Raw genomic sequence first — 14,238 nt, forward strand, 5'->3', positions numbered from 1 at the left:
ATAAAATAAATGTATACAAATCATTTGTACAAAAAAGTTATGTTAACTTATTCAGAAAGAGAAGGTTGGTTTTTAATGAATAAGGTCTATAACAAGTTTAAATTTAACTTGAAGAAGAATGACAGAATCACTTAGCTAGGTACAAGTGGCAGAGAACTGAGGGAAACCTAATTGGTTAAGCAGGGTATGTAAACACTTAAGAGCTGTCATTGCTTAATTACTCATGGTTAAACTATCAATGTGATGTTTGTTTTGTTTTGTTGTTATTTGGAGCATTAGCAACTAAGGCCATATTGCTCTGGGGATATGCGGTGGTCATTCCCTGACATTTCCGCATTCTCCGTATTTGGTGGCTCACGGGCTCGAACCCCGGTCTAATCAAGAAGCATGTGCTACGCACTGCTGCTCTGCCCACCTGGCTACGGAGGCGCCACTATCAATGTGAGCTACATCAATTTTGCTAAGGCCTTATTTCAATTTCACCTTTAAGAAACCATATTGATATGTCCTTTGTAGCTGAACAAATCTTGTTTTCACAGAGTATGGATGAACAGATGCTTAGGTTACACCGCTCTAGCCTGATAAAATGATAAAAAGATTTCCTAAGGCTGAATTACAGCAAGAACATTCCCTTGTATTCACACATGCATCTTTGGATATTTAAAAATAGTCACAGAACTGAAGTGTTTACTGGTATCATCACTTTGCTAATATCTTGTGTGCTTTATCTTTTATGAATTCAGCATTTTTAAAAAATAAAGTTCCACTCTCTTATAAAATGACATTTCATTTATATCAAGAAAAACAAAACAACTTGAAAAAAGTTTACAAAGAAAGTCTACTTTATAATCTTTACCTGACTATTAAGAATCATAATGCACTGGTCAAAATGATGGTGCTCCATTGTGGAAGTCGAATATAATTGAGCCAGAGGAGAGCAAGATCTAAAAATGCAAACAAGATAAATATTAAGAAAAAATAAAAGATGGTAAAAACAATGCAGCATATTAATGAAAATATAAACAAGAAATAATCTAAAATTTTCAAGACTGAATTTATTAAAAGTACTAGAACATGTAATAAGAAAAAAAAAGTTTTCTTTTATTTTAATTTGAAATGTCTAGCATTTTTTTAAAAATAGGTGACACTTCAGTTGCACATACAAAAAAGTTTATTTTAACTTAGAATGTCTACCAGTTTTTAAAACGGGCGGAATTTCAGTTGTACATACACAAAGATTGTTTTTATCTGTTACTGATAGCAAATAATTTTGTGTTGTCATTTTGAACAAAAATCTTCTATAAAAGTTTACTTTCTGTTAAATAAATGAGCATTGCAGACTATAAAAATATTGCTACAGCATATAGTGAAAAAGCAATATCATCGAGGATGGTGTAAAAATCCTCACACATCAAGCGATGAATAGTTTCTCACATTAGAAGTATTATTTGGGAAGATCAAGAAATAAGAATTGAAGATACAGCCTTTCCAGGTGAAATGTCAGATGGTAGCTGCTGAGCAACATGAAAAGATTATGCAATTCCATTTTCCAATGCAAGATAATTAATGTGCTACTAAGTCTAGATGACTAGTATGCTTTCCAAAACCTGGGATTGAGACTATAAAAGATAATTCCTTCAACTCTTCTACCAAACCACCTGGTAATGAGATTAAATAAAACAGTGTATCTACGTGTGTTTTAGCCATGAACAAATCAACAAGTTCTTGTGATCTTTTGTGACTGTGATATTGCAAAGACATCTGGTGTCTGCATATTATTGGTATTACTGTTTTTTAGTATATAAAAATAAACCTTAAAACAAAATTTTTTGAATTAGATCTTTGTTTGATTTACTAAAACTTTTAATTCTACTTAAAAAAAAAAAAAAAAAATGAAGAATTCCATAATAATAACCCTTAGTTACTGTCTTTGCAGTCACTAAAGAAGAAAATACCATGAAACGTTTGACCCCATTATATACATATTTATAAATAAACATAATAATACCAATTTAGGTTTTGAGAGTGCTTTATTATCTTCAAACAATACAGTTTACCTACACATCATGCTGCTCAGCAAATACCTCAGTTTCCTTTTCAACATTTAGAAATGTAAACTGTCAAGATTGTCAATTTCTTATGACAGAAGTGCATCCATAATGAGGCATTATCTAAAGAAAAACCAAACTTCAATGCAGTGCTAAACAGGTAAGAAGGAATGGCTTAGTTACATAACCAAAGCCTCTCCTATACACATATAATATGAATAAAGGTTATGTCACAATCATTACCAAAGTTTTGATTTTGTGGCCTACAAAAAAGTAATAAAATGTCACAATATAAACTTTTAGAAGAAAGATTAGAAATAAATAAATTAAAAACAGATAGTGACTTTTAATACAGATTTTACAAAAGATGAAAGTCAACTTACATGGCAAATACATACTGCATCACTTCATTGGAGAGTTTGGCATTATATCTGAGGTAATCAATATTGAAATGATGTTGCAATCATATGGAGATGGATTCTATCTGACTTAATTTTAAATGTTATAACAAAATTGCTGTTATTTCCGAGGTCACTTTAGCCGAATCTGACTGTATATATATATGTATATATATATACTGAGTGATCACTGAATTATGACTACCTATTTAATACTTCGTAGGTTCTCCTTTTGCCCTCAGTACAGCAGCTATTTGATGTGGCATTGATTCAAAAAGATGTCGAAAGTGTTCGGGAGGCATGGTCAACCAAGCTGTGTGTAATGTGGTCAGCAATGCAGGTATGGAGGTGATTGGTTTATCCAGATGCCTAATATGCCTTTCCATAGTGTCCCACAATGATATCGAAAGAGTACAGAGGCCAATCGATATGCTGGAAGTCAGAACTGTTTCCTCAAACCATTCCTGTACAAAGACACATTGACATCTTGGAAGACAGCATCGCCATTCGGGAAAAAGTGTAACATAGCAGGGTGTACACAGTCAGCAAGCAGTTGACGATAGTAGAGTCTACTGATACATTGTTCCACATGCACCAGGGGTCCAAGTTCCTGCCAGTGAAACATGCCCCACACCAAACAACCGCCTCCACCGGCCTGCACTTTTGATACCATGCATTATGGATCATGAGCCTCATGTTGTTGACACCAAATCCGTACACAACCATCCACGGTATGGAATAAATAATGTGACTCATCTGACCAGCACACCTTCTTCCAGTCTTCTAACGTCCAACTTGCATGCTCTTTACACCAGGTGAGACTTTTATGCCGATGAACCTTAGTTAGGAGAGGATGCCATAGGGGTTGTCTGCGAGTATAGCCCATACGTGCTATCACGCTCAGAATTTTACTACCTACTGAACCACTGACACTTTATCTATGCTACGTAGTTGACTAACTCCACACTCTCGTACCTCACGTGGTCAACAGGTCGTATTCAGTTTTCATAGGGGTGGTCATAATTCAGTGATCACTCAGTGTACAGTGTGTATATATATATATATATATAACTAATATTAAATCAAAATTAATGCCAGTAGCATGGCAAAACTGCTGAGCGAAAAATGATAAATTAAACAATAATTAATAAATACTGAAAATTGTAGCAGAAAATCTCCAAATAAATTTAGAAAATCCAATTCAATAATAAATCAATTTTAAAATTTAGAGCCAATTATATAAGAATTTAGTGGCGCCTCCCCAGTAAGGTGCCAGTTCCGAATTACGTGAATGTCACTAACAGAGACTAAACTAACTACAATAAAATAAGATAAAACCAAAATAACAAAAATAGAACCAAAATTATTTTGGTTCTATTTTATTTTATCGTACAGTAATACCCCGAAGTTACGCGATAGGTGGGTCCGACGAAAATCGCTTAAGTCGAATTTGCGTAAGTCGGGGTACAACTTTGCATATAAATACATATAAATTTTGTTTAATTGGGACCAAGGACTAACAAAAACACTAGTTTAGAAGAAAATATTAATAAAATTGCAGTTCTTTATACATATTAATACAAAATATGTATTAAAAAAATAAATGACTTACGTAAAAAAAGTTATTTCGATGTTGATGGCTTCATAAAATCTAACAAATTCGTCTGACGACACAGAGACTTTTTTTTCAAGCAGAATTTCTTCGTAGCAAGCTAATAATTTTTTTTATTCCTTGCTTTGTAGCTATAATGCGTTCTTCGTTGTAGTCTGCGTTTTCTAAAATTTTTAAGCCCTTTTCAATTGAGCTGAGACCTTCTGTCAAGTTTGCAATTGTCATGTGCTTTTCGCCGTTGCCTCATTTAGGCCTGTAGCACGTGCAATATCACATGGTCTTTCATTTCGCTCAAAGCGTTTCACAATTTCATATTTTTTCTCTATCGACAGAGGCGGACTGTCCATAAGCCTTACCGGGGAAACCCCGGTGGGCCTGTGTGATTTTGGCCATAAACCATAGTATGAGGCCACTATAAATTTTCCCGGGTAAGAATTTTTGACCCAGTCCGCCTCTGTTTATCGATAATTGCTTTTCTTTTTCTCTCTGAATCTGCAGTGTCTTCACCAGGACGCTTCCTTTTCACACCTTTTAAGTATTTTACTCATTTTTAGGGAATAAAGCACAATTACAAAACGAGGAGGCACGCCTGATACGCATAAACAAAATTGCGTGCATGTAGCAACTGAATAAACAACACCATAAAGGCAGTGTGTGTGTGTTTTGGTTTTATTGGTGCATTAGCTACTAAGGCTATAATGCGCCAAGACCACCATAAAGGCAGAGATACACTATTAACACCTCACATTTCTAGGGATTACTACCATAAAACAATAAAAATCCAGTTGCGTTTCTGCTAGTGGAATCTGTTATAAACTGGTAGTAAACTCCATCTAATTGCATACCGATAGCTGGAATTGTGTTGGTTTTTACATTATTATGGTGAAATGTGTTTCCCCTAAAACAAATACATTTTCAGAATCTTCTCTTCATTCCTATCGTGTTGCGTTCGGTTGGGGTGATTCTGCGTTCGACTGCCATTTCTTGTAAACACAAAGGCGAATCGTGCATAAGCCAATTCGGTTTGTGTTATATTATAAGATATCGTTACCGTATTTATAAATAGTGTATGATCAAATTCTTGTAGTGTAAACACGTGTTATACGAGGACTGACTGTATACGGCTCGACCGATGCGATCCATTTCTCTCGTGAAAATGATGTAATTTCCGACAAACGTTGAGCACGAATTCGAATGCACACATATAAATATGACAGTTGGAATACAAATTCTTGTATATGTGTGCAGCTCATGCGCAGTAAAGTTGAATTTTGTTTATCTTTCGCTCTCACTCTCCCCTGTCGCACCATATAGCGATAACATATGAAAAACAACCTTGAAGATAGTGGGCGGCAGTGTTGCCAAACGAAAAAATCAAGAACCACGTAACTCCGAGTTCGCGTAAGTCGGGGTATTACTGTAGTTAGTTTAGTCTCTATTAGTGACATTTCATATAATTCGGAACTGGCACCTTACTGGGGGGGGGAGGGCTAAATTCTTATATAATTGGCTCTAACTTTTAAAACTGATTTATTATTGAATTGATTTTCTAAATTTATTTGGAGATTTTCTGCAACAATTTTCAGTCTTACCTTTTCTTCTCCCTCCCTGTTTATTAATTATTACATTTAATTTATAATTTTTCGCTCAACAGTTTTTCTATGCTACTGGCATTAATTTTGATTTAATATTTAATATCAGTTATACATTGGTTATCATGTGGAGGAATGTGCATTTTTGCTGCCTCTAATGATAGATTTATATTTATTTTCTTAATTTTTGTACCATTTTTTTTTATTTTAACTACTTCATTATTCTAATATATATAAACACTGTTGTTAAATATAACCAAAATATTTTTAAAATATTTCACATATTGAGTTTAAAAGGGTGGGAGAACCAGGTCGGTAAAGCAGGATATATACAAAAATAAATAAAAACAGTTCGAATATAAAAAAAAAAAAAAAACAATTTGATAAAAAATATTCTTCCCGTAATTTTTTATGCTTTTTTTTTTTTTTTTTTTTAACTGAGTAATAACAATTAGACACTTCACTCTTTCAGAACTTACTTAATCTGAAAAGAATTGTTTGTTCCCCTGTGGTCTAAATCATGGCAAAGGCAAGCAATGATAAGTGCAAGGGTTTCCAGTTCTCCAAACACACTCCATAACTGTGTGGTCTAAGATTATAAGAAAACAAAGAAATAAAATTATCTATATGTGCATAAAAGCATTTAAAAAACAAGAATTAACTTATAATATAAATTAAATCATAAACAATAACTACATTTCATTTGATTTAATTAATTACAAAACTGTAAAAAATTTCTGAGATACCCTACCCCTTCTGGCAGTCAACTAAAATAGTAAGCACTTGATACATAATCAGTATGGAGAACTTCTTGTTATCTGCTAGGATAAATACAATATTAACCTAGGTGGTAACTAGTGTTTCCACGTGAGAATTCCTTCCTGGCATTTCTCAGTAAATTTATATGTTTTTCCGAATCTTGATAAATCGGGAAAAAGTATTATAATTCTCCTGCAAGAATTAAAGCTTGACAATCAACATAGAGATGTTACTGGTTCGAAGGAGTCCATTGACATCAAGTCGAAAGCAAGAGCAGGAAACACTGATATGTGGAGTGGAAGGTTAACTTAACCTTCCAATTTCCGGGAATCGGGTAGGAGAGAAGTGGTCACGATCTAATCAGTCAGTCTCCCTTGTAACTGTTGCCTTGTTATAAAAGTGTATTCATAGCCCTGTCTGCTGCTAACTGCGAATCATCCTTGCAAATAAAATAAATATTAAAAGTTTATACACAGAGTATACTTTATACAAATGCTATGAGTGGTGTTCAAAGAAATGTTTTGGAAACAAAATAAGTCCTTAAATTGGCAATTTCGACACTTGATCCTGTGTAGTACTGTTAATCTTGCTAGGAGATTTATTATTATTATTTTTTTAATGAAAACCTCAAACACGAGAGGTATTAGAACCTATAGAACTTAGTACCATGCATGGGTTAGAGGTTAAGAACACAAAATAAGGTGTTTGTTGACTGTAATTTTCAGGAAATACGTGTTAAGGAAGGTTGTTCCAGAAAACAGCAGTTGAATGAATAAACGAGGAAGATGAAAAGGTGGTTCTGTGCATTTGAAGTTCGATAGTAAACGAAAGTTGGCTGGTGGTGGTGGCGGCATGTGTTCAGACTGTTTTGAGAGAGAGAGAGAGAGAGAGAGAGAGAGAGAGAGAGAGAGAGAACGGGAATTATAGAAGCCAATTAAGAAGAACAGTGCCCATGGAAGTATCTGTAGAAAAGGCATGCGGCAAAAACAGTACGTCTATGAGACAGACTGGAGAGAGACTCTGTTTGAGATTAGTCATTAATTAACCTGACTGCCCTCTTCTCAATGGAATCTAGAAGCCTGAGAGAGGTTTTGGGGACACCGCCACAGACTTGGGAACAATATTTCATGGTAGGGTGGATTTGCGATTTGTACAAAGTGAACAGCTGTTTGGAAGAAAAGTAATGCCGAGAGCGAAAGAGAAAAGCAAGTTTTTTAGATGCAGATATTTGTAATGTGCTTGTGCCAAGAGAGATTAGAAGTCAGGATAATCCCCAAAAGAGATTATCGTTTTGCCTAAAAATCGGAGTGTCACCAAAGATAAGCATATGAGCAGAAGAATCCTTTTTTGTGATATACATGACAAGACTGAGTTTTAGGAGGACTGAAATCAACTAAGTTGTCTTTGCCCCCACTGGAAATCGGCATTTAAGGCATTGGTAGCGAAATCTTGGCCTGCTCAACTTCAAGAAGTTGAAGCTGGTTGAGCAGGCCAAGGTTTCTCAAACTGGAAAGTGGAATGAAATGTGTTATCATCAGCAAAACTATGGATGGATGGGATTTCCGGTCAATGGAAGAAGGTAATTAATAAACAAGAGGAAAAGAGTGGGGGGAAAGAACTGAACCTTTGGGGACACCAGCATTAGTAGAGAATGCTAGAAGACAGAGAGCCTCAGCAAGCAATCAGAGAGAAAACTGGATAACCAATTACAAAAAAACAGTTGGCAAACATAAGATGGAAGCTTGTTTAGAAGACCTTTATGCCAAACATGATCGAAAACCTTTGCGATGCCAAGAGCAACTGTTTGTGTTTCACTGAACTTTTCCATTGAATTAGTCCATAAATGGGTAACATAAGCCAGAATATCACCAGTGGATCGACACTGACGGAATCCATACTGGCGATCATTCATCAGATGGAAGGTTTCTAGGTAGTTTTAGAGTTGGCAGTTAATTGATTTCTCCATTACTTTAGAAAGAGTAATAGTAGTGGCATGTGATGCAAGAAAGCAAGTGTATGAGCTCATGCAGCATCAGCCAAAAAAAAAAAAAAAAAAAAAAAAATCACACAACCATTCCCTCTAAATGTTTATCCAGTTCCTCCTTAAATTTATTTAACCTATCAACTTCCACAACAACAGATGGAAGTTTGTTCCAACAATTAACCACCCGCTGGCTAAAGGCAAATTTCCACACATCTATTCTACATCTGTCTTTTCTTAATTTGAATTTATACCCCCTTAGGTTCATAATCTGAACAAGTGGAAGAATCCCATCAGAATTCAGTGTGCATTGGGAGAGATAAAGTTAAAAATAGTAGAGGAAGGAGAGGAGTCAGGAGTTACAATACATACAGAAATGAGATGCTCTGTTTGGTGCAGACAGGCAGAGAGCCCATACTGTATTGTCAATGATTTATCAAACTGCTTTTGGAGATATCTGCAATTATAAATGCTTTATATATAAAGAAATTGTCAAAGCACACTTGGCATACTGTGTCCAAGTATGATCTCACTTTTTTTTTTTTTTTTTTTTTTTTTTAGGCAACAACAACAAAAAAAAAAAACCAATAAGGTTCTTAGAAAGCCAAAAGATTGGCAAACTGCGTGATGAGATTGGCCAGAGTATCCAAATGAAGAGAAACTTAAAATAAAAACATACCTTATTTTATACCTCCAGTCCATGGGGAGGTCCACATGGACTGGAAATGTGCAAATGTATCCCCAATTCACAAAGGGGGTTCAAAGGGTTACATATTATTATAGACCTGTTAGTTTAACTTCTGTTCCAGGGAAAATAATGAAGTCACTGGTTAAAGAGGTGATACAAGATCACCTAGACAAGACAGCAGTAATAATTCAGACACAGCATGGGTTTGTTAAGGTGAAATCTTGTCTGACCAATTTGTTTCGATACTACTATGTGGTCACAAAGGAACTGGATGCAAAAAATAAATGTGATATCATATACTTGGATTTCAGGAAAGCTTTTCATACTGTTGCACATGGAAGACTGCTGTACAAAGTGGAGCAGTGTGGCATTAAGGGCAAGTTACTGCAATGGATAAAGGGATGGTTGAGTGGGAGATCGCAGAGAATGGTAATAAATGAACACTGCTCTACGTGGACTAATGTTATTAGCGGACTCCCCCAGGGTTTGGTGCTTTTTTTTTTTTTTTTTTTTGTTGGCGCATAGGCTTCTGTGGCCATAATCCACCTCCCAAGGTTTTTGCAGTACTTTGATCCAAGCCCGAGGCGGGAATCGAACCCGCGACCTTTGGGTTGCCAGGCAGGCACTTTACTCACCCAGCTAACCTGGTCAGCTTGGTGTTGAGCCCATTATTGTTTTGTGTATTTATCAATGATATCGATGAAGGTATATCAGGCTTAATGATACAAAGGCTGGCAGGGTTGTTAATGACAGTAAAGACAGTATGCTACTGCAACAGGATCTAGAAAAGTTAGACAGATGGGCTGAGAAGTAGCAACTGAAGTTTAACACTGACAAATGCAAAGTACTACATATGGGTAGCAGTAACCCAAGAGACATTTACCAACTGTTTGGTACTATGCTCAGAGAGGTGGAGAATAAAAAAGACCTGAGGGTAATTATGCAGTCAGATATGAAGTACTCTGAGCAGTCAGACAGGCTGCCAGAGCAGGTCATGGAGTTTCGTCAATGATATATAAGAATTTTGCTAGCAGAGATAAGGAGGTGATTATCCCCTTGTATAAGGCAAGGGTCAGGCCACACCTTGAGTACTGTATACAGGTCTGAAGGCCTCATTTTAGGAAGGATGTAGAGTTGCTAGAATGAGTACAGAGAAAGGCAACAAGATTGGTGAGAGGAACAAAGGGGTGCACTTACAATGAAAGGCTTAAATTCTGCAAATTGCAGCATCTGGAGACTAGGCACCTGCAATGTGATCTGATCGAAGTGTATAAGGCCTTGAATGGTTTCAGCAGACTCAATGCTGATGGAATACTTCTGCTTGCTCAGATTAAGAACCTGAGGGGGTATAGACTGAAATTGAGGAAAGACAGTTGTAGAATAGATGTATGGAAATTTGCCTTTAGCCAGCGGGTAGTTGATTGCTGGAACAATCTTCCATCTCTCGTTGTGGAAGTTGATAGCTTAATTAAATTTAAGGCTGAATTAGACAAACATTTGGAGTGACGGGATGGGTGGAATGGTTTTTTTTTTTTTTTTTTTTGGCTGATGCTGTATAAGCTTGCTTTCTTGCATTATATGCCTCAACTAATGCTAATATCGAGCTTAATGTCCAAGTTTGCACATGATACAAAGGTTGGCAGAGTGGTTAATGACAGTAATCAGGGTAAGCTACTAAAATATGATCAAAAAAAAAAAATTAGGAAGATGGGCTGAGAAAAGACAGTTGAAGTTTAACACACCAACGTGTGGTGGTACACTCAACATAGCAGAAAATGAAAAAGACCTGGGGGCAATCATGCAGTGAAATATGAAATTCTCAGAGCAATGCAGACAGACTGCCAGGACAGTTCATGAGGTTTTGTCAATGATATAAAGGAACTTTGCTAGTAGCGATAAGCAGTGGTTAGGCTGCATCTTGAGTACTGCATACAGGTCTAAAAGCCTCATTTTAGAGAACAGCAACAGAAGGGATGCAGAGAAGGGCAGCAAGATTGGTGAACTAAATGAAAGGATGGTTTTACCAAGAAAGACTTCAGTTCTGCAAACTACAGTGTCTGGAGACTAGACACCTGCAAGGTGATCTTATTGTGGTGTTTAAGAAGCATAAATTCAAATTAGCATTAGTAGTGGCAAATGATGCAAGAAATGAAGCTTACAAAGCATCAGCCAAAAAAAAAAAAAAAAAAACCCCTATACTCCCACATCACCCATCCATACCCTCTAAGAATTTGTCTAGTTCTTCTTCCTTCAATTTATTCAAACCCACTTTTGGAATTAACATTAGTAGGGCATATGATGCAAGAAAAAGCACGCTTACAAAGCATCAAAAAAAAAAAAAAAAAAAAAAAACACCTTTGCATTCTACCAGTCCATTCATTCCAAATGTTTGTCTAGTTCTGCCTTGAACTTATTTAAGTTACTGACCTCCACTACGACAGATGGCAGTTTGTTCCAACTATCAACCACCTGCTGACTAAAGGCAAATTTCCGCACATCTATTCTACAATTGTCTTTATGCCCTCTCTGGTGAGTAATCTGAGCATGAGGAAGAATCCCATTAGCATTGAGCTTGTTCAATCCATTCAAAGCCTTATACATAAATTTCCGAGTTTCCCTGAGAGAGAGAGAGAGAGAGAGAGAGAGAGAGAGTGTAGAAGGAATCACCAAGAAAGATAAGAATGATGATATTCAGCTTAAGACCATTTTAGATCACCTAGCAGGTGCCTAGTCTCCAGAATCTGCAATTTGCAGAACTTAAGCCTTTCTTGGTAACACCAACTTTTTGTTCCACTCACCAATCTCGCTGCCTTTCTCTGTACTCGTTCCAGCAGCTCTACATCCTTCCTAAAATGAGGCTTGTTTGTTTGTTATTTGGTTTTTAGGAGCATTAGCAACTAAGGCCATATTGCTCTGGGATATGCGGTGATCATTCCCTGACCTTTCCGCATCCTCCGTATTTGGTGGTGACGGGCTCGAACCCCGGTCTAAATCAAGAAGCATGTGCTACGCACTGCTGTTCCTTCCCACCTGGCTATGGAGGCGCCGCTAAAATGAGGCCTCCAGACTTGTGTACAGTACTCAAAGTGTGGCCTGAGCATTGCCTTATACAAGGGGATGATCACCCCTTTATTCCTGGTAGCAAAATTCCTGTATATCATTGTGTAAGTGTATATCACTTACAAAACAATAGATCGAAGTTTATTCCAACAATCAACCACCTACTGACTGAAGGCAAACTTACGCACATCTAACCTGCAACTATCCTTCCTCAACTTAAACTTATGCCCCCTCATGTGTGTAGTCCCAGAAAGAGAAAGAATGCCATCAACATTTAGCTTACTCAATCCATTCAAGCACCTTAAACACCTCAATCATATCTCCCCACATATGCCTAGTCTCTAGATGCAATTTGCAGAACTGAAGCTTTTAAGAGCACGCTTTTGTTCCCTTCACCAATCTGATGACTCTTCTCTGCAACTGTTCCAGCAGCTCTACATCCTTTCTAAAGTGAGGCCTCTAGCCTGTATACAATACTGAAGATGCAGCTTAACCGTGGCTTTATACAAGGGGATAATCACCTCCTTATCCATGCTAGCAAAGTTTCCTAATTTCATTTACAAAACCCCATGAGCTGTCTGGCAACCTTTGATTGTTGGAACAAACTACTTCCACCTGTTGTCGTGGAAACTGGTAGTTTGAATAAATTCAAGCAAGAACTAGACAAATTACTGGAGGGGGATGGACAGATGATGTGGGAGTGGGTTTTTTTTTTTTTTTTTTTGCTGATGCTTTGTAAGTTTGCTTTCTTGCATCATATGCCACTACTACTACTACTACTAATAATAATAATAATAATAATAATAATAATACATTATGAGTTACAGTGCTTGGGAACTAGGTACTTTAGAGGCAGATCTCACAGAGCTAATGCTCCAAGAGGGAATAAATAAAATGAATATGAAAATTATGCTAGAAACAAGTAACATAAACTGAAACTAAGGGAATTAAATTAAATAAGGGAAACTAAGAATTATAAACCAGAGTGTAGGAAGTTTTATTTCAGACAGCAGGTTGTTAACCATTGGAACAAGTTGCCTCAACAGGTTAGAGAAATTCAAAGGCCTTCCATGCTTGATCAGTACCTGGGGGATGTAATGGTTTTTCCCCCAGTGTAGAAAAACTGCGGCATTCCTATGTCATATGGTTCATAGTAACTAGGAGAGATGGCTGTGATAAAAGAGGTAGGACTTCTGAATCTGATCTGCTAAATTATTCTAGAAATGAAGGTTAATTCAATTATTCTGGTGAGCAGTTATGGTTAGTGAAGATGGGGTGAGATATTTTAGCTTTGCACCAAGGTTTGCATACCAATGCATAAGGCATTTAACATTATGGACTGATGAAGCTGGTCATGCTGCAATTTTTCGTGAACCACAGTAAAAACTTTGGTGGCTTCAGCAGGTTTGATTTATATTATTTTCTGGAGGGAACCATTAAATTGGGTGTCAGATATATGTTCAGAAAAGCCAGAGAGTTCAGCTCGATTTCTGTTTAAATATCATGTTGAGTCAAGTTAATAGTTTAGCTTAATTTTACGGTATTCACCTTTTGTGTAATCTGCAGTTGATACTTAGGATAGGATGGATACCAATTTGAGTTTAAATTGGATTAGTGTGGATAATTTAGTTTTAAAACAGAGTTAAAATATGCCCAAGGAAATAGAAGTGCACATCTTCGTCCTTGGTTGTCATAGAATTTAAGGTAATGAATGAATGAAACTATACCTGTAAACCGAGGAGGCCAATAGCTGTAACGAATTTGCTTTCGTTGTTAACACCTTCAGTTGATGGTAGTAAGAAGAAAGTGAACATGCGCGTATTTAAAGGACTCTATGTTCCCGTGATGCTCTTTGATACATGTGGGAATCTCAGGTGCGTGAGATTCCAAACCAGAGAAAGGTTATAGGGTAATCTGGAATTTATTACGTTAAAATTAGAATGATGGCGAAACCATTCTATAATCAGGGCTTCGTACTGAAAACTTTTAAAACTAGATTTCAATTTAATAATGGGGATGAAATCTAGTTTTAAAATTTTTGAGTACAAAGCCCTCATTATAGAATGGTTTTGCCATCAGTCTAATTTTAATGTAATAAAT

At 36.5% G+C, this 14,238-nt stretch overlaps 1 protein-coding gene across 1 annotated transcript in view; it reads right to left on the reverse strand.

Annotated features, from left to right (window-relative positions):
- The window catches only part of Pde11 (Phosphodiesterase 11), a 186,298-nt gene that overhangs the window by 69,155 nt on the left and 102,905 nt on the right, over window positions 1-14,238 (reverse strand). The window contains exons 12-13 of the mRNA XM_090377320.1: window positions 6,130-6,239; window positions 857-944 (exon numbers count right to left, since the gene is read on the reverse strand). Of these exons, the coding sequence (XP_090233446.1) occupies window positions 857-944; window positions 6,130-6,239 (198 nt within the window). The remainder of the gene's footprint in view (window positions 1-856; window positions 945-6,129; window positions 6,240-14,238) is intronic.

The sequence above is a fragment of the Mastigoproctus giganteus genome, chromosome 7 (genome assembly GCF_048544385.1).
Source record: "Mastigoproctus giganteus isolate SK-2022 chromosome 7, ASM4854438v1, whole genome shotgun sequence".
Lineage (NCBI taxonomy): Eukaryota > Metazoa > Arthropoda > Arachnida > Uropygi > Thelyphonidae > Mastigoproctus > Mastigoproctus giganteus.